Below are 25690 nucleotides of genomic sequence, written 5' to 3'. Positions count from 1 at the left end.
AGACTCACTTTAGAGGAATTTTATGTGTAGTTTAAAACGGTGAAAATGGTTGTTTTGGGAGAATGTGTTAAAACTGGTGAAACAGCAATGTCAATAACTTTATTTTAGACGGGCAGGAATTTACCTCGACGTCAGTATAGTTTGTGTGTGTGTGCGTAGGAGAAGTAAATGTATGGTTGTTGTGTCGACATTTTTTGTGTATCGATGTAAGTATGGTTTTAGCTTGATACATTTATCTCTCGACCTTCCAAATATTTACATCAGGTAGATTCAAGTCGCCTCACCCCACCCAGCGTCACACACCAGTAGGAACACGCCCATCCACATAAGCCTTTCCACACCATGATATCTGGTCTTACACGCACACCGCTGCTTCCTGGCTCATCCTCACCCTCCCCTCTCCCTTCCTTATCCTTGGACATCCCTTTTACTCTATTCCTCATGACCTATTTCTCTATATATCCATACCTGATCGATCCTTTAATGGGTATTTCCTTCTTATTTCAGGGTATTTGTTTTCTTTGCTTCCTTTTCGTGGCACAAATCGCTCTTAAGTACATCATCTTCGTCGTCTCTAGCTTACTCCTTACTCACATATCCAATCCCAGAAAAACTCAGTTCCTTTTATAATTCTCCTTTTCAGTCATCAATAAGTTATCCCTATCCCTCTTCTCTCTCTTTCCACACACACACACACACACACACACACACACACATCAATCTCAGGTCCGGGGCCACGTGGTTACAGCAGTGTTCTGGGGACTCGTATCCACCAGGGTTAATATACAGCCCCCACCTCGGCCTCCCCAGCCTCCCCTTAGACAGCCATCTGCGTTATCTCGATGGGAAGGTATCCGGCAACTTACTTACCTACCTCCTAGCGGGGGCATATCTCCCTGCTTCCGTCCCTGTCGACATTCCCGGACGCGCCTCAGAGAGAGAGAATTACTACTTGTGTGTAAGATAGATAGATAGAGAGGCAGACAGAGTAACAGGCAAACAGACAGAGAGGGGGGAGAGAAGAAGATGGAATTATAAAAATAAACCGGTGTATATAAAAATTCAGAGAAATTCGTAGATATGAAAGAAAGAAAGAAGAAACAGAAATACAGTGAGAGGTACAGCAGACAGAGAATAGAATGCAAGATTGAGAGATAGAAAGAGAGAAAGAGAGAGAAAGAGAGAAAGAGAGAGAGAGAGAGCACTGATCGAGTCTCTCTCTCTCTCTCTCTCTCGTCTGGGCTTCACTCAACAATATAAATTCTTAACTCTAGATCAAAGTTTTTTTTTCTCAGAATTTTTGTTACGAAATGTTTACGGCTTATTCAAAGATAACTTGTCTGTTTTGTTTTTTTCTCCAATAACGAAGATCAAGGAAATCCGACTGTCTGTTGGTATCTTGCTCTTCGCTGTTATGTAATAAATAACGCTGATAATACGTGTGATGAAATACTTTGAGTTGGTGGGGAAGAAATAAAGAATGGGAATATATAATGGTGAAGATAAATATAATTACTGATAAAGATAAACAGAGAAAAAAAACCCCAGATTATAGCTTTAAGGATGAGAGCAATCACTGATATAGAGAAATAGAGAATGAAATAGAAAATAATGTTGAAGGGTAGTTATTAATATACTCAAAGTTAGAATAATCAGGCATGTAAGGCTGAAGAACAGAGTGTCGACAAGAGATGATGAGTACACAGTTTCAGACACAAATGTATAAATATAAAAAAATTAATCATGAATAGACTTTTTTGTCAGATATCTAAAAAATTGTTAAACAGGTGTGTGTGTGTGTGTGTGTGTGTGTGTGTGTGTGTGTGTGTGTGTGTGGAGGTGTTAATATACACAGGTGTGCGAGTATGTATGTCTGTGTGTTTCTGTGTAATATGTGAACGGATCTACTGCACATTATGTACTCTATCTCGTATAGCAAAACTCTACGGTATAAGCACACCCAGGGCTATGTAATTGCACACCCCCCCACCCCTCCCCCCCCAATCCCTCCCAAAACCCATCCCCAGCCACCTTCACCGCCCCACACCTACCTCACCCCACCGCCCACACCCACCCAACCACCAGACCTCCCTCCTTCCTCCCTACCCCTCCCCCCCCCCCACTCACCCTCCATAGTTTTCATGGCCAATTAAGCAGGCCGCGGAAATAGCTCGGCAATTATCACTCGTGTAGTTACGGTTGTTAATGGTGTCTCACTACACATTAGCATTCGTGAAGCAGTTATATGCGTATGTGTGAGCATGTGGCGGCACCCCGAGCCCACCCACACACACACACGTCAACACATGATATTTCTGGTAACCGACCCCCCCAATATTGTGATACGTGCATGAACATCAGTACTCCCGGTGTGTATTTTAACTCTTGGAATACACTTATATGTTTTAGGTAAATTGTTAAATCGGCCGTGATATAAATTACCTGGAAAAATGTTGCTTCATGAAATATAACTTGCATATCAGGTGGTATAGGTTAGGTTAGGTTATTGAGTTGAAATTTGAGAATGCTGAATTATTTTTCATGTCAGACCTAAGCTGATCTAATCTAATTCTAACCTAACCTAACCTAACCTATCCTACTTATAAATCAGTTTAGTATTTATCCTGAAGATAAAAAAATTACGTTATTTGAATATCATATCACGTGACATTCATATAATATTTCGTGATACAAATAATGATCACAGATATTTACAAATATTTTACAATTAGCCAAGACATACCTGAGCTGACATACCTGAGCTGACATACCTGAGCTGACATATCTTTAGTTGACATACCTGATCTGACGATTTTCTGTAACATTTACACATCAACACTTACAATACTTCCTGTAACACATGTGCAAGTATATTGATGCACCTATATTCATAAACTGCGCTTCAACACCTATGACATAAATTCTGTTTTCCCTTTTCAAGCACTTGCCAAGAACACTTACGATGCATAACACTTGTGGTACATACTCAAAAGTGTTTAGACATATCAATATTTGTAACACGTCAATTAGTAGTTAAGGAGCATTTTACCTCAATAATTTTGACACACTCATGCATCAGCACCTGTAGACACACTATTAATACAGTACACGTCTTGGTAACTCTTATGTAAAATAAACGCACACACAAAACAGCGCAAGCTAAATAATGAAAAATCATATAAGATATCAATATTTTGTACGTATAACACACACACACACACACACACACACACACACACACACACACACACACACACACACACACACACACACACTTTGGCTATGTATATAAAGACAACACTTCTTAAATGTCACCACATTACCAGCTGTTAAACAACGACTTCAACAAGTGTAACACACAAACATCAACATATGCTAAGTAAATTAAATAAGCACGTTAACTTCTGCAATTTACATAAAGCGTAAGCATTACCCGCTGTCACGGAAGCTAAATACACAATAGCATCTGCTGTGGAAACTAAATTCTCCTATCAACTCGTGTTACGTAGAACAAACGCAAATTAGCCCTTGCTATTTACGCCAAACAAACACAGCAACACGTGTTGCATAAAATAAACAAATGTCAGCATTTGTTGTTTGCACTCAACATACACAACACATGTTGGGCAAAATATTGACACATGAACAGTAGTGTCTGTTATTCAGACCTAATGTACTCACCATCAATTGTAATACGAACAAACATGACACATACTCGTGTATAAGTAACGGGTGTAATACACGCCCTTGATGTATCATATATATATCAACACCTGCAGTACAGGCACGCATGTGCATGTTTCATAAATCTGCTCCCCTCCTTTCCTCCCTTCCTCTCTTTTGCCTCCTTTCATCCTCCCTTCCTCTTCCCTCTTGCCTCCCTCTCTCCCGCCAATCCTCCCTCCCCCTCCCTCGTGCCTCCCTCCTTCCCTCCCACCCACACCACCCACTCCTCCTTCACTTCAACCTTTCTTATTTTTTCTTCTTCAAAGTTTGATTAACACAATTACTCTTCCCTTCCTCCATCCCTCCTCCATCTACCCCATTCCCTTCCTTCATCCCTCCTCTCTCTCCCCCATCTCTCCCTCCATTCTATCTTTCATCCATCTATCCATCTTAACCCTATCTCCTTCCTCTATCCGCATGCCCCTCCTCCTTTATCCATCCACCCCTCCTCTCCGTCCTCTAACCTATCCACCTTTGCCTCCCTCCCTCCTACCTACCAATCCCTATCCCCCTCTCAACTACTCATCCCTCCCCCCCCCTCCTTCCCACTCCCCCCCCCACCACACTTCGGCGATCGCCTCCTCACCGCTCCATCAATCTCGCAACTCAAAGCGACCCGAAGTCACGTTCAAACCATTAGGATAACCGATCAAAGCCGTATTGTGGGTTAGACCTTTAATCGCCCGCTCTTATCGCCTCTTTTAGTCTATATTTGTTTATGTTATAGGCTGCCACATCGAGGCTCTTGAATCATCGAGTGATCAAGAGGATTTTTTTCGACACGGGGTCTGAGAGAGGCTACCCCGACCCCTCTCCTCTCTCCTTCTAGCGTGGTAATAACTGGGAATTCTACGTTATTTATACCTCATCGGGCTCTAGAGGTGATCGCACAACATAGTAAGGCACATATCGCTTTCACGGACACTAGCGATTATTCAAATTTACTCAGCATTATGTTGTTGTGAATCTTTCTCCTCCCCCCCCCTCCTCTCTCTCTCCCCTCTCTCCTTCTCTTCTCCCTCTCTACTTCCTTCCTCTCCTAGCCACTCACATCCACTCAAACATATCCCTTTCCTTGAGATGTTTAATATATGCAAAATACAAGTTGCTAATCCCATCACCATGACCCCCGCCCCTCCTCCCCCTATCACCGCCTCTCTACCCCTCTCACCGCCTCTCTACCCCTCTCCCTCATTGCCTCCCCTCTCCTCATTTTCTATTTATTTGTTTGGCCAAGTGTCTTTGTTGACGCTGTAGAAGTTTGTCACAAGGAGTAAATTCATCTTTTTTTTTTCATAATTGCTTTTTTAACATTAACTTTTTCAGGTCTAATTCTTCATTCATTCTTAAGATAATTTATTTATTTTATTTACCTCTTTCTATTTTTTTTTTATATTTTGGTGCTTTATTTTTTTATTTTGTTAGTTCAATGTGTTTTTTTCCTCGTCATTTATCTCTTCATTTCTTTCGCTGTTTATCAATTAATTTATACTATTATTACATTTATTTATGCATATTATTATTATTTACTCTATTCCTCTATTTTATTCCTTCCTATTGACATATTTAATTTCCTTAATTATTTACAGCTTAGTATTTCTTTATATCTAATTTAATCTTATTTATTATCGACTCATTCAGTAATATTTTAGCCATTAATTCCCCTTCTCATATCTATTCATTTATTCTTATATAAATATTTCTACTTCCTGTTAATTCGTACCCTAATCATTACTAGTTCTTATTTATTAATTCATTTATCTTCATTTACTATTTTTTTTTAAACAGCGAGTTCAAATTAATTCCTGGGAGCAAATGGTGGGTTAGGGGGTGGAGGAGGGAGAAGGGTGGGGTGGTGAGAGGAGAGGAAGAGGGGGGTGGTTGGTGAGGAGGGGAAAGAGGTGGTGGTTAGTGAGGAGGAAGAGAGGTGGTGGTTGGTGGTGAGGAGAGGTGGTGGTGAGAGAGGGGAAGAGAGGGTAGGGTCATGAGGGTGGTGTCATATAGGAGGAGGAGGAGAAGAAAAGATGGTGAAGCAAGAAGAGGAGGGGAAGGAAAAGGAGGAGGAGGAAGGGATGGAAGAGAATACCAAGGGAAATCAGATCCGTGTGTCACTTCTCGAAAAATTAATTTAGCCATGGGAGGTGAAAGCCAGCGTGTCTATGATGGGAACCGATAAACAATTGATGGATACAGAGGAGTTGGTGGTGCAGTGAGCCTTGATACTCCCTCACGAGGCCATCACTTACTGCCTGATTATCCCCCACACTGACGGTGAGAGAGAGAGAGAGAGAGAGAGAGAGAGAGATAATGAGGGGTAAACAGAGAAAAGGAAGGGGGTGAAAAGGAGAGAACAAACAAAGAATGATTAAAAAGGGAAGGAAAAGAGAGAAGGAAAGGAGGGAGAGGCACATAGAAGGAGAGTGACACTCAGAGAATATGGGATAAAATAATAATTGACAGGTAAAAAAAAGTGAGAGAAGCAACATGAGAGACATGTACACTACATAGACACAGACAGAATAATACAGACAGAGGAGGAGAAAGAAAATCTAGACAGACATATAAACATAGGTAGAAAGACATAGACAGGGAACTAAGATTACACCTATACTAAACCGTCATCTTAACTCAAGCAGGACTCAAGCGACCATCGTCCACTCCCGAACAAAAAAATATACAACAGGTCTTAGCGTGTGTGTGTGTGTGTGTGTGTGTGTGCGCGTGTGTGTGTGTGTGTGTGTGTGTGTGTGTGTGTCTTTAGTTTCATTATTCACCAAAACTACCCCACGTCTTGAACACTTGTAATCAAAACACAAGGGGATAAAATTCTCAAACCATCGACGTCATTTTGTTATTTTGAGTCAAATGGTCACTCGTCCACCGTCAATATCTATATTTATGAGGCAGGTAACAGCTGTATTCATGAACATCTTTGTGAGACCGGAAAATATTTAATTCAAAATGTATTGTAAGTTTACACACTGTTGTAGAATTCACTCACAGCGGCGAGGAAATTTCTCCAAATATATGTGCACGCGTATATATACACAATTTCCTCATATAAGCAACAGCTGCCATTCAATCACACCATTTCCCAAATAAACCAACAATGTGCACTAATATATACACTTACACACACACACACACACACACCTTTACACAAATTTAAAGGCAACTCTACTCAACTGCCTGTAATATGCCATTGAATATTAAATTTTTCCCTGTATTTTAAACGGCCCTTCTTAAGTTCGCAAAACGATATATAACACGTGTGTGTGTTGTGTGTATGTAGCTGTCTATGAAAATACCAAAACAATAATAAAAATATATAAAAATTCCCCGATTACACACAATTCCTCATAAATTCCATTGAAAAATTTTTCCATCTACAATTTCCGCTTAAGACACGTAAGTTCTCTCAAAAACAAGGAAGAACAAATAATTCCCCATACGCCCATTAATCCACCTCTTCAGATAATCCCACAAAACAACCATGTGAAAAAAAAAAATCCCTAAACAAAAGGTTGTCCAATTTCTCACGTAGTTGGATCATGATGTAGTGTTGGCTGATATCACAATCATTTATTAAGTACGCACGATGATGATTTACTTCCCTGATCCCTGTTGGCGATAATGACGAGGATTTATTAGTGAGGCGCACACACACACACACTCAAAATACATACACACACACACACACGTAAATTCACACGCATAAACTTAGATACACACACACACACACACACACACACACACACACACACACACACACACACACACACACACACACACACACACACACACACACACACGTGAATTCACACGCATAAACTTAGATAGATACACACACACACATACACACTGCACACACTGCACACTCGCACACACACACACACACACACACACACACACACACGACTCCATGGTTGACTTACGGCCGGCCGAAAACCGCGAAATTGCAACGCCAATTTTTTTGAAAAGGGTCGACCATAGCGATAACATTCCCAGCCGTCATGCAGCTGACGAGTGTGGCGTTTATTTCATAAAGTTATCATATAATTACATTTATTGTAATTTATGACAGCCTCAGGCACGACGTGAACTAATTGAATTTAATGAAATGGTGCATCATCTACTCTCATGGCCGTGTATTTTTTAACTTGTAAGTCTCAATATAGCAATTTTTATTGGACCATCTTGATGAATTGATTTAATAAATTCTTATCTATTTAACTCAAATTGGAAAGTCAAGTTTGTTTATATATATATATATATATATATATATATATATATATATATATATATATATATATATATATATATATATATATATATATATATATATATATATATATATTCTTATAGTATTTGTGGCGCTAAATGAAATAAATGTTAAGTGATTTTGGGGAAATGATTTTTAGTGTTGTTGTTGTTGTCGGTCATTTTCGCAGAGTTTTAAAAACTTCCAAATTTTAGCTTTTTTACACTGCCACTGCGGGACGTGTTGTTGGTATATTTTCGTAAATTTATTTTATAATAATGTTGTCAAGTGCAATTTAGTGATATATATATTTTCGGTTCGGTGTTGTTGTATATATATATATATATATATATATATATATATATATATATATATATATATATATATATATATATATATATATATATATATATATATATATATATATATATATATATAATGTGCGTGTGTGTGTGTGTGTATGCATAACTTTTACTTAATAAGTAAAGTGCATCAATTAATTTGTAAATTCGTATCTTATAAGCACGTGCATTTGCGTGTACAAGTTATGTAAATTCCAATTTCGGAGTTAATATGCACATTCTTTATGAGTTACTTGCATTTGCATCTGAATATCATGTGCCTTTCTGCTCATGAATTATGTAAATTTACACATCAATTATGTTTCCCGCATGTTTTAGTTACGCACATTGCCTTTTAGGAGTTAAGTAAATGTGCACATATAATTTGATGTTATTTAACGTGATCTCCTCAGAATCAATATGTTCAAGGCTTCACATACGTTCTGTTTGTTGGTTGGCTGCCGAGTTCTTGACCTGATTTGACCACAGGTGTACAGTACATCTTAAACCTCAGGACCTGACACTGACCTGTGACCCAAAATGCTCAACCTTGACCTCAACCCGTCATCATGACTTATCACCCAAATCTTTACCTCTTCTTCATCTGTCAGCCATCTTAGGTCATCCTTAATGTCTTTTGCACTCTCCCTGACCTCTGACCTTTGGCCCCTGACACCTGGCCCGTGATTCTTGGCCCCTGATCCCCGATACCTGGCCCCTAACTCAAAACACTGACTGTCTTCAAAGACTTCAAATTGGTATATGGGGCCGAGCGGGTACAACAGTCGCCTCTTGTCCCAAAGGTTGCTGGTTCACACCTAAGGGAACCCCTGTCCCTCCGGCTGTGTCTGAGGACTTAACTTTACAGTTGGGGAAAGTGTAGGTAGTCGAGTGCAGTATGGGGAACAGTGCCTCCTTGTTGTACCGAAGAAGGACCTTGTCTTCATGTATACTATTCACATCAGCCCACGGAGAGTAAAGTCGCAGTGTCGGTGCTGAATATCTATTAATTTGTTACTGTGACGAGTGTTTTCAGACGTTTCAATGAAGCACCTCTTCATGTAGCATTATAAAGTATATATTAATGTAATATGATGCGAGTGTAGCAATATTCATCTAGTTCTTCACTGCCGACATTAAATGTTTCCATCATTACATGCTACCTCCTCTGATACACACACACACACGGTCAAAAGATTAAGCTTACGTCTTCTATTCTATATAACTTTACTTTCCTACAGGTTTATGGTTTAAGAGAATGTATATAACTTGGCACGAGAGTTATGAAGCCTTGACCTTTTGCAGTGCGAATTATGACCGAGGAATATATTTGTCTTCTTCGTCAGGTTAATGTTTAAAATCTCTCTTCTTATGCAGATGAAAACTAGACTTAGGCTGTGGTGCGTATCAACTAGAGTTCAGAGTTGACGACCACATGTTAAACCTACCATGAGCCTCAACTTTGTCAGAACCTCTTTTTAACTGCACTGAGTTAATACAATATACTCCCCTAACCTAAGCTAAGCTAACCTAACCGAATCTGATTGAGAATGTTATTTTACACGGGAATTTGTTTTTTCAAGTCTAGTTTAACACAACCAATAACCAATCCCTCGACCAATAACCAATCCCTCGACCAATAACCAATCCCTCGACCAATAACCAATCCCTCAACCAATAACCAACCCCTCAATAACCAATCCCTCGTTAGTCTTCTGAACGATGATTAAGCTTACCCTCAGTGTGGTCCATCCCCATACACTAACACGCTTAACACCCTCAGCCCCAGGGAACTATCGAGGAGGGTGGGGGAAGGAACACTATATCGTCTACTGTAATCTTTTCTCCTTATGAATTTGGATTTTGATAGTGTTATTATATTGAAACTACTGCCTTGATTTTTTAAGTTATTTATTATTATTGTTGTTATAAATCGTGTTTTATTTTCTCCTATTTATCTCTTTTCTTGTTCATCATGTTTATTAGATTATGATAAGTTGGTTCGTTGCCTCCTACCGGTGTCCGCCTCACTCACTGCCTGTCTCTCCCCGCAGCACGGATGGGTTCCAGTCAGGTGTTCCGGCCGCACTTCGCTTCGCCGCTCCACCCGTGGTTGGGCGGTGATAAGAGCATGGTGGGCGGCTCTTCTCCCTCCTGGCACTCGCCCTTCTCCAAACCGACACATTACGGCCACGCCCATTCCTCCACATCTCCCGCGCCACACTCCAACTCTTACTCCTACGCGTCTTCAGGCCTCTTTGCGTCCGCCTTCACCAAGGACGAGACGATGGCGGGCAGCGCGGGGGGCGGCGGACCAGTCTCCGATTACTCCATGGGCGGGGGCGGCGACGGTTCAGACCTGAAGAGCGCGCCCATGCTGTCCCCCCTGGGCGCCTGTGCCAACAAGAGTGGGCGTGAAGGTGCGGGCTTTTCCTCCACCCCGGGGGTGAGCGGAGGCGGTGGGGAGGCCTCAGCCACGCCCCTCCTCCCCTCCTACCCCCCATACCCGGGCTCCCTGGGCGGGGGGTCAGAGTTCCCCAACCCCTACTACCCGCCCTCCTCACACTTCAACAAGGCGCTCTGCCACGACAAGCCAAAGTCCAAGCCGCGCTCCTCCGCCGGTAAGACCCGACCATATCTTATGGGGTGCCCGCTATCCCCCTCCCTCCTCTACCTGCTGCTGGCGCTGTTGACTGATGCCGCCTCTACGGCTTCTCACGCTGCTCGTGTCTTGATTGCTGTCTAGGAAATGAAGTGCTTCTAAGCCAAGTCAGTGTCGGATTAACTTCAAGATTAGGACACGTCGGGGAAAGTTTTTCGGCGTCAAAAGCCAGTTCATGTTAACGGTGATCTTGTTATGTCAGCGTCACTCCACCTGTCATTCGCAGACTCAGGTGTGAGAGCGAGAGTAATATCAGCAATTAGCTGGCACTCCTTCAACACCTGTGTACCTGCCGACAGATCAGGTGATCGACACTTACCTAACTGACTCTCCCGCTGCCGAATTGTTCAGCTTCCTCTTTTTTATTAATTTCCATTTTTGAGCTTCAAAAAATTATGTAATAACCATAAATGAATCAGTAAAGTCCTGACACTTCCCTGACTTTTTAAATCCTACTTTTAAATGCTAATAATTTTTTTTGACAAAAATTATATTAAAAAAAATTAATTCAAAGAGTAAAGATCAGCCAATCAGCAGCACCGTCAGCACTTAGAAAACGTTCCTGTGATGTCATCAGCCTATTACGTCACAGACTGATGACCTAGCAGGAGCCGATATAGAGAGTGAGGTGAGGGTGGTGGTGGAGGTCCCCTTGGCCCCGCCCACTAACACACTGAAGCTCTAGAGTGGCACCGCCCCCACTAACTCTCCGTCACGCCCATGTCTGTCAGCACGCCCACACGGAACTAACCCTCATGGCAACACCAGATTTGACTTCTTATTAACCTATATATGCACTAGACTCTTTATAGATTATAGCACTCAGACTCGTCCCTGGAGCCATCAACCAATTAGATCTCAGTGTTATTCATCGCAACCAGTCATAACTCAGTATGATAGATTAGGACTCCACCTTATTTATTCCCAACAGGATTCTGTCTCTCTCTCTGTGGCTACTTGATGATCCTGATGGCGCCCCTCGATGGGCCGTGATCACTGGCGGTGTTATCATGAGCTGTGGCCCAAAATGAGTTATCGCACAGGTTGGAAGCTCATCTCGTGATCACTGATTATCAAAGACGGCCGCTACTTGGGGGCTTCTCGGCGAATCAGAAGTAAGGCGCCTCCTGACTCCTTGGATCAAAAGATGAATGAGATGAATTATTACTGAAGGATCGACAAGTTCGCCTCGCCGCCGCCTCTGATTTATATGCCCAGAACGGAAGAACTCCAACAATTACCTTCACATTACCATATCATTTACGTTCTCCTTTCAGTTCTTTTCTCGTCTGATGTGACCACCAAATCGAAACACCTTTTATAATTTTAAAAGAATAAAGTAAAATATAAAATAAATCTTAACTCATCAGCCTTAAAAGCTGAGCTAATCTCCCGAGCTGTAGATATAATTCTGAAATTAGTTTTACAATCGCAACTGAAAGGAAGAAACTGGCAATATGCAAATGGTTATTAGGATTCATAGAAGGTGATCACGTCTTCCATCAAATATGCTTCTCAAAGGCGATACTGCTGTAGTCTGCACCCTGACCTGTACTCACACGGTCCTCACGCCTGACTACTATAATTCATCTTTATGTTACTTTCGTTCTGGTAACCTTTGATATAATGGTGAATAAGAACGCAAAACCTATAGAACATAGTCACGAAGGAATAATTGAAAAGGTTAAGTGCTGAATTGGACCCTTTAGTACCTACAGTATTCTTAACCCTAAACTATTTCGTTACTTTAACCATTCATACTTTGGGGCCTGTCGACTGGGGCCCATTAGGAGTAGTGTGTACATTACGACTCCAACCCCACTGGACCCATTGGCCGAGTTAACAATGACGTCGTCTCTCGTCTCTGTACTCGTATTGTGGGATAATATTTGTGTTCTACGATTCCACTCAGGAGTTAGCTAGCCCATCCTCGACCCCATTCAGATGTTAACTAGCCCATCCTCGATTCCCACTCAGGTGTGCACTAGTTCACCCTCGATCCCATTCAGGTGTTAGCTAGCACGTGCTCGTCCCGCACCTGGTGTTAAAGGTGTTAGCTAGGACGCGACATACCAGGGGAACTTACGTTCTTCACGCTGGTCACCGCTGATCATCAAGGTGCATTTGTATATACCTCATAACTCTGATCAAGTGATCCATATATTAAAGGTATATTAATCTATTCATACTTAGTATCTGATTATTATTATTATGTATGTGTGTGTGTGTGTGTGTGTGTGTGTGTGTGTGTGTGTGTGTGTGAGTTGCATGTATATATGAACAATAACTGGGAGGTGTACTGTATATACTTACTGAAATGCTCTATTACTGAAGCTGTATTTCCATCAGTTGTTATATCCTCACCACAGCCCCGCGTCGGTGCAGACACAAATTACACTCATTGCGAGATACGAGTAAGATAGAGAGCGGATTGTACTGAGAGAGACTCTACCGGATAATACTTTACGACCCGGTATCAATATTCCCAAGCTACGCTACACCCATAATCTCAACACAAGCGAAAGAGGAGAAGTGATCAATAGTAGATAACCATCGGGAAGAGGAGAGAAAAGGAGGAAGAGGAATAGTTATAATCAGCAATAATTAGAGCATCTTATCCTTCTGTTGAGATAAATTAAAAGCGAGGAACAACAGACAGTGGAGGAGACTTAGTCAAATGAAGTCCCACAGGGAAGAGTTTTGTACACGTCGTCGACACCAAGACGACAGGAAAACAACCAAACAATATAATTATGTGTGTAATTAAACCGAGGTGTCTGCTTCCCTGTCTATCTGTCTGTTTGATGACGGCGGTAGTAGTAGTGGTGGTGGTGGTTTATCCCGGGAGATCGGTGCCTACCGGTGGCGCCTGTGGTGTAATAGCGAGTGATTACTTAAGTTACGACCACCGTCTCGTACGTCTTAGTGCTGATGGATGGGCCTCCCGACAGCTGGTTACGACAGGCGGACCCGTGCATCTCGCCTTTATAATACGTATGATCGCCGCTCGTGAATCGTGGGGTGCTGGCCTCTAGTCCACCGCGGCTATTTTTAATTCCAAACAGGTGCAGATAGTTAAGGCGGAGCTCGATCACTGTGATTACACTCTGGCTAGCAGGTGGAGGGAGTGAAAGGATAGCCTCTCCCCTATCATTTCCAACGAGGGAGGGAGGGAGAAGGGGGAAGGAGGAAGGGGGAAGATTTCGTAACATTTTGCGACTCGAGCTGAAGTATAGGGTGGATTGTCCGTTCAGGGAGCTTACGAGGCAGGGCTGAGGTAGCGCACTGTAATCACTGTGGTTAAACTCTCCATGGAATCGTTTATTCAGATTAGGTGGTGAGGGGAGTGAGGGATGGATCACTAGGAGAAGGTGGTATCTAGGCGGTAGTGAGAGGAGTGAAGGATGGATCACTAGGAGAAGGTGGTATCTAAGTGGTGTTGAGAGGAGAGAAGGATGGATCACTAGGAGAAGGTGGTATCTAGGCGGTAGTGAGAGGAGTGAAGGATGGATCACTAGGAGAAGGTGGTATCTAGGCGGTAGTGAGAGGAGTGAAGGATGGATCACTAGGAGAAGGTGGTATCTAAGTGGTGTTGAGAGGAGTGAAGGATGGATCACTAGGAGAAGGTGGTATCTAGGTGGTAGTGAGAGGAGTGAGGGATGGATCACTAGGAGAAGGTGGTATTTAGATGGTGGTGACTGGAGTGAGGGAGAAAGTAGTGGCGAGAGGAGTAAAGTACAGCGCCATCACAACCGTTGATAATGAAGCGTTTAATCGATGTTTTTAGCGCAATCAAGGGAGGCTGCAGGGCGGCGTCGTAATCACACACCTCTGGCCGCGTTTCAACCACTTGTATTAATCAGAATCTAGTTACTGGCTCCCATCCTCCCCCTCCTCCTCCTCCTGATTTTGAGACGTTTGCTTCATATCTATTATTTTAGTTATTTTATATTAATACACTGAGGAAGAATTATAAAACTAACTCTCTCTCTCTCTCTCTCTCTCTCTCTCTCTCTCTCTCTCTCTCTCTCTCTCTCTCTCTCTCATTTATAAACGACTGATTTTGGGTCGCCTCTTCTCATTTTTTCAGGCCGGTCATTTAATTGTTTTAAACATATGCAGTGGTAGAATTTAATGCCCCTTGTACTCCTCTCGAGGGCGAGACGAGTGATGGTATCTGATCTGAAGATGCCCCTCTTACCAGACAACTGATTACTGTATATTAACGTTAAATTTGACAGCATCAGATAATCCGGAACGTAAGGAGAGAGAGAGAGAGAGAGAGAGAGAGAGAGAGAGAAAAAAAAAACATATTTCTCTCCGGATGATGATGATGGTGAGGGCCTGGTAGTGGTCGTAGGGAGTCGCTCTTCACCATCTTTTGTGGGTTTCTCACCTCAACGCCTCAGTCCTCCTCACCTGTAGTTTGCTGATGCTAAATTATCCCTGTGATTACTACAGCGCTCAACTGGCCCTCGGAGGAACGTCGTGTTTTGTAGAGCGTGCCATAAAGTATACCTCGCTACCTGTGGTTATAATCCAGGCCCTTGAATGTATATATATATTTATATACATCCCAGCTAGATACAGTGTTTCCAGAGTTTATTTTACGACTTAAAATATGTTTCGCAAATTACAGAGTGGGCATTACGGTAAATGCCCTGTGTGGTTACCAAAGTGAATTAGGTTTTCATTGAAGGAATCGTAAAGTGTGGAAATATTAACATTACTCGGTAATACGTGGCGTCCTGGATATTACGAGTATCATAATATTGACTCGACTTCTATAAACATGTCCACAATGATCTTGACTTACAAAAGGTAAATTTAGTACATTATTTAATTCATGAGATAAATGTTCAGGTTTTGATCAAATTGTTCACAACTATGTATATATATTTAAGGTTTTAGGTTTAAGTATAAGTAAACTGTATCATAATACTAAAGCCTTGAAGCGCAACAAACATTTTTGCCTATAAGGGATAACTTTGTTTTTATTGTCATAACTAAGGCCAACAGGTACCCTGCTTCTTCTTACCACCGCTGCTACTCCCAATCCTTACTTTCCTCTTTCCCAAATTCTTTCTTCTCTCTCACCCTTCCTCCCACCCTCCTCCCTCCTCCCCTCCCTTCAGACAATCTCCTTCCTGCCTCTCTTCTCTACCCCTCACTCTTATTCTTGATCCTTCCTTCTTTCCTCTCCGGGAATTCTTGTCATTCGCCCTCTTTATTCCCCTTCCATTTAGTAGCCACCTCCCCTGCCTACCTCCACCTCCCCCACCCTCTCTCTCCCATCTCCCCTCCTACATGTCCCCGCCCCTCTCCAGCTACTTATCATCCTATTCCTTCTTCCTCATCCCTCCATCTTCGTTTCCCATATTATTTCTCCTTCTACTACTCCTTTGCATCTAACACCCATCTCATCTTCCTCATATCTCCCTCTCCTTCCTCACCCTTCCCCTCTCCCTCTTCCCTCTCCACACACATCCCCTTCATACCACTCATCTTTACGCTCCCTCTTATGCACCTTAAATCTCCCACTCCCATTTCACCTTTACTCTTCCCACTTCCTCGCCTCTCTTACCTCACACTCTCTCAACCCACTCATCACCTCCCACCACCCACTCATCAATTCCCTCCACCCACTCATCCCCTCCTACCACCCACTCATCCCCCTACCACCCACTCATCCACCCATTCATTCTCCTCTCACCCACTCACATCACCTCCACCACCCACTCATCACCTCCTACCACCCACTCATCCCCTCCTAACACCCACTCATCCCCCTCCACCCACTCATCACCTCCTGCACCACCACCCACTTATCCCTCCCACCACCCACCCAAGAATTCACACTTCATTCCATACAAACCCACAGCTATGACCCCACCACCCACCCACACGCCCCACTGCCCACCCCTGGCCCCATTCACCCACCTGCCCACTCAGATAGGAGGAGATAAGCACCCTCGACTCCCTCTACACTTCGTCTGGCGCCTACTGGACCGTGACGAAATGTTGGGCGTGGGAAAGTTGATGGGCGTATCAGGCCGCCCATCTCCAGCTTCCGAGTCTCTACCGTGAAGATTCAGCACCAATACCCGTAATCCCACTTCCGACGCAATGAAAAAAAAATCGGAGTCGACCGATTTCACCGATTTCTTATGTGGCCATTTTCTATCACTCGATATTTTACCACATGTCTTCGGTCACACCTGAAAATCGGGAAGGGTGGGGGGGTAGGGGGTCAGGTGGGGGGGTCGGGTGAGGGGGTCGAGTGAGGGGGTCGAGTGGGGGGTCGAGTGGGAGGTCGTGAGGGGTTATTTCCAGTGTGTACCAGTTTTCCATTTTCCATATCCCCGTTTTCTATGGATTGATTTACTGTTGGTAGATTCAATTTCTACTACCGTTTTTTCTCGTTTCTTTCAAAAATCTGGGGATGGATGGATGGATGGATGGATGGATAAGGTAACAATTAGTCAGGTAGTCGCAGATGTTTAGTCATGTTCCTCCTCATCCATCCTCTGCCCTCTTTTCTCTCTCCTCCCTCCCTCTCTCTTTCTCCCTTTCTTCCACAGGGAAAAAAATCAAAGGATGAAAAAAATAAAGAGAGAAAGAGAGAGAGAGAGAGAGAGAGAGAGAGAGAGATGGCGTAAGCAGTGGATTTAACGGCATGAGATATGGACTGTGAGCCTGTCTCCTGCTCTGTCGCATTCCCATAGTGTGCTGAGAACCAAGGGAGAGAAGGTGGGGAGTGGGTAGAAAAGGGGGGGAGGAGTAGGAAAGAAGGAGGGGAAAGGATGGAGGAAAAGGAGGAGAGAAACAGAAAAGATGGGGGAATAAAAGGAAGGAAGGAAGGAAGGAAGGAAGGAAAAGTAGGTATATGAAGAAACACAAGGAGTTTAGATTCAAATGATGCACTCAAGAGGTAGAGGGAAGGAGGAAGGGTATGAGGAGGGAGGAATGAAGGGTACTGGACGTAGAGGGAAGAGAATAGTGTTAGGCGGAGGGAGGGAGGGAGGGAGGGAGGGTATATAAAGTCGAACAATAGAATATACACTGTTTCCTGGTGATTTTTTTTTAATTGCTAATAGTGTCTCAAGATCATGCGCCCGGAAATCTATTAAATATATACTATTTTCCCTACTATATGTTAAACTAATAGGTCAGGAGGTGGGGGAGGGGGATTAAATAGGATCTCTTTTTGAAAATCCTCTTTTACATGACGAGGATCAACAAAAACCAGAATCTCATACCCAATCCTTTATCTGGTTGCCATATATTCGTGGCATCACTCTTGAATTTTGGTTTTCAGGAACGCGACCACGGGGGGGAAAAATAGCGCATGTGGTGTAAGATCGTAATTGAGGAGGGATGATCGCATATAGTCGTCGCTGTCATGCACTAAGAGAATAGCTGCAATTTTTTTTATTCTCCTCCTGCGGTGTTTAAGCTCATTGCTCGCCTCTCTTGACTAATAAACTGAACGATCTGTATTTTTTTTTTTTACTATAGATGCAATTCGTTATATACAGCTACTGGAACATTTACTGATGATACGAGTGCAGTTGATAATGATAGATTTCAATGGCAGAGATCGAATCTTTTTTTTTTTTTTTCAGAAAATAACTCAAGTACTAAATAAATATGTGTGTTATGGACGAAGAATATCACACCTATATATCTTCATTCACTAACACGATAATAATTGAAGATGAAATGGTTAGTCTTATAGTACAATGTTACCACTGTACATATGGTCATAGTTATGTTAATTGTACACAACGTCTTGATGCACACGGTACACGTCCAGTAATCCGTAATCTAATCCTGTATATTAACTTTGATTATATTACCATGTACTATGTTAATGTTCTGTATTTTAACTTGTGCTCTGGAATGAATAATATTGAATGTTATTTACTCTTAATGAACGAGTGAATGAATAACACTTATGTCTGGTGAATGGTGATGAATATTTGGTTTACCTTCACCTGTATTAATGTAGGAATGAGGAAAAGATTATGGTAGTTTAGATAAGAAAATTTACGATAAACTGCCAGGATGGAAGATAGGTGAGGGACGGATGGATAGGAATGAGGAACGTGTGGAAGGGAAGTATGGGACGAGTGGAAGAGAAATGAGGGATGAATGGAAGGGAAATGTAGGACAGATGGAAGGAAAATGAAGGACGAATGGAAGGGAAATGAGGGATGGATGGAAGGGAAATGAGGGACGGGTACAAGGGAAATGAAGGACGGGTAGAAGGGAAATGAGGGACGGGTGGAAGGGGTACTTGAAGGGGTGAGCTACAGTGACAGGGGTGCGGGTCGTCGGGAGGCAACAATAGGTTGGGCTGTGTACTGGTGGCCGTGGTATGCTCACGCTCTGCTTGACGGGGGTCGGGTGACTACTGCTGGGGTGGGGGAGGGGGGACGAGGGGAAGGGAAGGGTAGAAGGAAGAGGAGGAGGCACAGGAGGTGTGGGACGAGGGGGAGGGTAGAAGGGCGAGGGGGAAGAGAGAGGGGAGGAGAGGGACGAGGGGGTGAGGGAGGGGAGAGGGAGACAGACGAGGAGGAGGGGAGGAGAGGGACGAGGGGGAGTGGGAGAGAGGAGGGGGACGAGGGAGGAGGAAGCGATTGGCAGAGGGTAACGGGGAGAAGATTAAAGGATTCAGGGGGGAGGACAGGATAGGGGAGAAGGGGAGAAGAAAGGGATAGATGGATAAAGGTAGGGGAGAAAGGGGAATAGGATAACCGAGGGAGAGGATTGGGAGGGATGAAGGAAGGGTGAAACTGGATGAGGAGGGGAGAAAGTCGAGGGAGAAGAGATGGAAAATGAGGCGTGAGAGAAGGATGGAAAAGAGAATGGGAGGAGAGAAGTCAGGGTGATCATGGGCAAGGAAGTGATCACGTAGAAAAGATGAAGGGACAGGCGACATAGGAGGATAGACACAGATAGTCAGGATTATGTAGGTTACCACTATTAAGGGTTGAGGATAGGTGTCTGGTGGTGACGGGAAGAAGAGGAAAAGGAGGCATCTGTTGGTGAGGGAAAGAGGAAAAGGAGGCATCTGTTAGTGAGGGAAAGAGGAAGAGGAGGCATCTGTTAGTGAGGGAAAGAGGAAGAGGAGGCATCTGTTAGTGAGGGAAAGAGGAAGAGGAGGCATCTGTTAGTGAGGGAAAGAGGAAGAGGAGGCATCTGTTAGTGAGGGAAAGAGGAAGAGGAGGGGCCTTTTGCTGGTGAGGGGAAGAGGAAAAGGTACCACCACTGCTGACGGAGGAGGTGGGTGTTATGCGGGGCGGCGGATGTAAAAGAAGGAAAGAAGGCGTTTCTCATGAAGGAGGAAGAAGATAATTTCCGGGTTTAAGGAAGTTGCACCGTGTCGTGTTTTGGGGAAGCGGTTTATGGACCTCGTAGATGTTAGTAGGAAGTAGGTGCCGTACCAGGTAGATGGTGGTAGGTGATGGTGGTAGTTCCTGGTGATGGTGGTAGTTCCTGGTGCTGGTATAATGTTAAGAGATGACAGATGGTAGTAGATGGTACTTGGTAGTTGAGGGCACTCCTAATGCATAATGATTGGTTATGGTAATTGGGTCTTTCTAGTTAGTAGTGTTTAATGGTGATGAAGGTAAGTAGGTAGGTGGTAGTAGATGGTAAATGATAATGATGATGATGATGATGGTGAGTGAAACAGTAACTTGGTAATAGAGGTGACGAGGCAGTAATGATACAAGGATAGTGAATGGTGGTGATTGGAGATGGTGAGGGGGGATAGTGGTAGAGTAGATGTTGATGGTTGGTGGTGGGTGGTAGGTGGTATTATGGTCGTCTTAACAACCTGAAGTCAGATTGAACGATTAATTGAAGAATATTATTTATTTGTTTTTCTTGTTAACGGATATAGTGTTTAAGATAGGATGTATAAACAGTCAATATTGTAGAATGTTATATTGAGTTATATTTTAGGCTCTTGTGGGGATTTTTTGCGGTGGATTACATTTTTGAGTGTGGTGGATTACATTTTTGAGTGTGGTGGGTTATATTCTTAATTGTGGTGGGTTATATTCTTGAGTGTGGTGGGTTACATTTTTGAGTGTGGTGGGTTACATTTTTGAGTGTGGTGAGTTACATTTTTCGCCATGAGACAGAGAGAGGAAGAGAGATTGAGTCCTTGGTCAATTGCTTTAGAATGAGTTACCATGGGTCACTACATCCCACATAGGACGTGTGTTATTCACTTTGGTATTTACACCAATAGATTAAGGAGGAATAAACTCTGTGTTCGATGTAGTGAATCTATCTCTCTCTCTCTCTCTCTCTCTCTCTCTCTCTCTCTCTCTCTCTCTCTCTCTCTCTCTCTCTCATATATCTGGTAACTGTTCATCTGTTCTCTCCTTATTTGCCTACTACATCTTCCCTTCCCTGTCTTCATCTTTTATTATGTACGACTGTTTGCTCATATACTATCACGCGAGCTCTTTGTACGTACATTCGTCTGTTTTTCGTCCTGCTTGATCGTCTCTGAGAAGTTTTTTGTCCTATTTGATCGTCTCTGAGAAGTTTTTCGTCCTGTTTGTTTTCCTATCGACGTGTGTGTGTGTGTGAATTTATCCTCGGATGGTTAGTCAGTAAAGAGCCATCAAAGACAAGCCCGCTGAACCACCACACCACCACAGTGTAAATTTTCTCTCCCGCCACACACGAACCCGATGAATGAAACTCGATCGTGTTGTCGGACAAAGTAAAGTGAATAATTCTGAATTTACATCGACTGTTTCATTCATTATTTAGGGTTATAGAACCATGTATGTTCGCTGCTATTGTCTCCGGGACCCCCTGGAGCCCCCTCTCTACCCCCCCCCCTACCCCTGGCTGCTGGCTGCGCCCCTCGGACCCGTGATGTTATCTGTGAGGTGATAACATCGGGCAGGTGCTGACCAGTGGTACCAGAGCCCGGGATTGCCTTACGCTTCCGAAAAATATAACTCTAACGTTACCTTTTTTTATTACTATTTTGACATGGAAATACTGCTAACGTTACCTACACTTTGAATACCACGATTTGTGCGATTTTCTTAACATAACTCGTTATGTTTTTGTTAATTATCGGTGCTACAGCCAGAGGTTTTTCGCAGGAAGGTTCTGGCAAACCTGGTACTAACTCTAGGCACACGACACTGAGAGTGCACAAGGCGCTTAACCGGGGAGAGGGAAAACATCCTAAAATAACCCCTAATGATAATGGTGTTAGAGATGCATATCGAGAGTGGGAGGACGAGGCCCATATGGTCCACGCTGGCGACGTTAGAACGTTTGAGAACGTTGTGCAGCGTGAGTGCCACTGGGAGAAAGAGACATTAGGAACAGTACGCGGACCCACACTAATCCAGATGTCCTTTTTTTCCAGTAATCCAGATGGGTCGATCACGGGACACGTCGGGGACGGGGGAACTCGGTTGCTCACAGCGGTGTGTTAGCTGTGTTATTAACTGCCCAGTGAGGAGCAGTGGTTGTACTAACTACACAAGAAACAGTAATGATGTAGTTAACTCTCACTGAGGATATATTACTGAACAGCACAAACAGACTAGTAACTGTTCGACTTACTGTAACTGCTCAAAGACGAATCATGCTGAACATAATTACTGCTCAGCAGGAGGTAGTTGTTAGATTTAATTGCCCAACGAGGTGTAGTTGTTAGAGTTAATTACCAAATGAAAAAACAAAACAACGATAAGGGTTGCTGCAACGAGAACTAATTGTTCGACATAACTGTCTGGAACAGTCGCTAGATTTACTACCCAACGACTTATTGATGGACAAAAGTGTAACAGGTGGGTACAGCGTCCACTGAACTGCTGAATGAGGTGTTGTAGCCGGGCCTCTAACAAACCATTAGCCGAGGCTCCTGAACTTTAATAAACTGAACTGTTGCCTCATAGTTAGCCATAACCTTTACCGACAGTCTAGGATTACTTGCAGGAGTTAGGATTTTTAAAACGGCGTGTCGTAGTCCTAAACGGCCCTCATTGTTCCCTATTGACCAACCAGGAGGTAATGTAACTGTCAACAACTTCCTCCTCATTATGTGCGACGATGGAGATTATCCTGTCGCTTATGCACAGTTACGGATTATCAGATAATTGTTTTGTGATCGTATCGTTGAGGTTTACAGATCTAGCCCTCCAACACCACCTCCAACACTCGCCCTCATAATGTATAAATAAACTCTAAACACACATACAAGAGTCCTGCCAGGCTTGTACGTCCAAGTGGAATGACAACTGTTGGCGTCGGTCACAAGATCTGTCAGATGACCAACCAAGGAACCGTCTTACAGTGGCTCAGCTAGATTGAGGGAGTAATCTCAGACAAGAGGATGTTGATTTAGTTTTCATTTATTCATTTTTGTTTATACATGTTTTCGTTTACAGCAACCATCATGAATACCGTAATCTGACATCGGATAAAGTGCCGAAAAAAAAATACCATATGCCCATATGCCAAGAATATCTAGAAATGGCCGAGCTCCTCTTTTAACCTGACGGCAACCCAACACGTTACTGGAGGAGACAGTCAATTATTGTGATATCAATCGTGAGCTGCAACACATCAAAATCCTACAAACTAGAGATTGTATAATTATTACACAGCAAACTACCGCTAAGTGGGATCTCGCGTGTGTGTCATGAGAAGCTGTAGTGGGACACACACACACTACACACACACACACACACACACACACACACACACACACACACACACACTACACGCTATATTGCTCTGTTCACGAAATTACTTTATGAATAAGAAAAAAAAAGAAATTGAAGATTTAAGTGATATATTATGAGTTATGTGAAGAATATACCATAGGAGGAAAGGAGGATAATTATTCTAAACAAACTAGAAATAAAAAATAAATTAAAACAAAGTAGAAACAAAGAAATATAAGTGAATAAAAGAGAAAATATCGTGATAAATTTTCATGGTAGGAGAGTGAGGTGAGTTTTGCATATAGCAGCTGCGATAAGAAAGAAGAATAATGATTTAGGGAAGACAAACATTCAATAAACACGAACAGGAGAGCGGCAGCAGTGAAAAGTTCCGATAAGATCTCTTGGCGTGGTTGAGTGCTGAACGTACGCAGAGAGAGAGAGAGAGAAAAAAAAAAATGCTTGGAAAAAATATTATGATATGTGAAAAAATGAAAAACTGGAGTAGGTCAGATGAACGTAGCTTTCATAAAAATATACATAAAGTGTGGCGGTATACTGTGGGGAGGAGCAGGAAGTATATGTAGCCCACACTTCCCTCGTGTCAGTTTTGTTTATCTTCCGCCGTTCTAGATTAAATAAATAAATTAGAAAATACTGAAAGAAAAGGAGAAATGAACTAAATCTTCCCTTACTACTAATCCGTCGAGCAATAACAGGATGGCACCCGAGTTTAGTGTTGTTCCTCCTTTTCCACAAGTCCTAGATCCCATCCCACCTTGTTATTATTCCTATCCTATCGCCCTTCCCTTTCCTTCCACTTAGAGAAACTAGAAGTGATATAGATGTCTCTTCCCTCCAGTGCTGACAGAGATCGTAAAAATATCTTAAGTTTTCCTCTAATGAAACTAAATTGACAACAGTAATAAGTAAAGTCTCTGTCAAGAAAATTCAAGGTGCAAATGTAGTGAATTAATTTATGCATTATGTGGAGAAAAAGATCGAGATAAACCATAAACCATGAACATATAAAACAGAATATTAAACAAGACCAATAAACCATTACGAAAAAGAAAGTTATTTTATGATTAATATTTATCAAGAGACAATAATTACGTCTTCATCACTATTAAGTCTATTACTTTCAACAGTAATAACAGTTATCAATCTCTCTCAGCACTGTGTGAGGAAGGAAATAAAAAAAAAATTAGAATATATCCATGGGAAGTTATTTAATGTTAATCTTAACATCATCAACGGAGTGTTAATATTATGTGTTAACTGTTGACGTAAAGTTAATAAAATTATCATGGGTGTTAATTGTGGATAACTTTTTTTTTTTTTTGTTAACTGCAGTTTGAATTTCCGTCATGATTTGGTTGATATTAGAAGCTTCCCAGATCGTTGTATGTGGTAACCGAGGATTGATATTCTGGAGGTGTGTGTGTGTGTGTGTGTGTGTGTAGAAATGTCTTATATATCTGAGTCTGTATGTGGAGAGGTTTGTCACTTATTCTAAAAAAAAGTGAGATATTCCTTTGGCTTTGTTACAGTTCACTTACATTTATTCTTAAAATTAAAATAAACAAAAATAATATTGACTATAAAAAAAAATAATATGAAGCAACAACATTAAAGGTTTCATCAAGTTAATATTCCAGCAATAAATTCCCTTATCTAGTCTAATGTCACAGTAAAAATCAGTCATTTTCTATAATATAATTAAACACTAAAGATGTGCACTGCTCCGCCTCACCAGCTCAGAGAGAAGTCTTGCAGTTCACCTCTCACATGTTGAGTAAATTTACTGAAAAAACTGCTTGATGATTTTAGGATAAACTGTAGGGTTTTATTTGTATACACTCAAGGATAAACACAGGTTGTGGTTATGTTGTTGTAACTGAGGTGTGCGGATTCTGTTAAGGGCGTTGTTTGATCCATGTGTGAATTTGATCTGAGTGTGTGAGTGTTGATGTACGCG

At 42.4% G+C, this 25690-nt stretch overlaps 1 protein-coding gene across 2 annotated transcripts in view; it reads left to right on the top strand.

The window, feature by feature from the left end:
* Positions 1–25690, top strand: part of LOC121874332 (GATA-binding factor C-like) — an 86721-nt gene that overhangs the window by 41867 nt on the left and 19164 nt on the right. Inside the window, exon 2 of one of the 2 annotated variants that reach the window (XM_042378452.1) lies at positions 10383–10748. In XM_042378452.1, coding sequence (XP_042234386.1) covers positions 10383–10748 — 366 coding nt within the window. Of the gene's footprint in view, positions 1–10382; positions 10950–25690 lie in introns of both variants that reach the window. The other variant, XM_042378451.1, reaches the window with a different exon arrangement.

The sequence above is a fragment of the Homarus americanus genome, unplaced genomic scaffold (assembly GCF_018991925.1).
Source record: "Homarus americanus isolate GMGI-L3 unplaced genomic scaffold, GMGI_Hamer_2.0 scaffold17856, whole genome shotgun sequence".
In the NCBI taxonomy this organism is placed as follows: domain Eukaryota; kingdom Metazoa; phylum Arthropoda; class Malacostraca; order Decapoda; family Nephropidae; genus Homarus; species Homarus americanus.
Note: the sequence above shows the minus strand (reverse complement) of the source record. Positions and strands in the feature narration are given on the sequence as shown.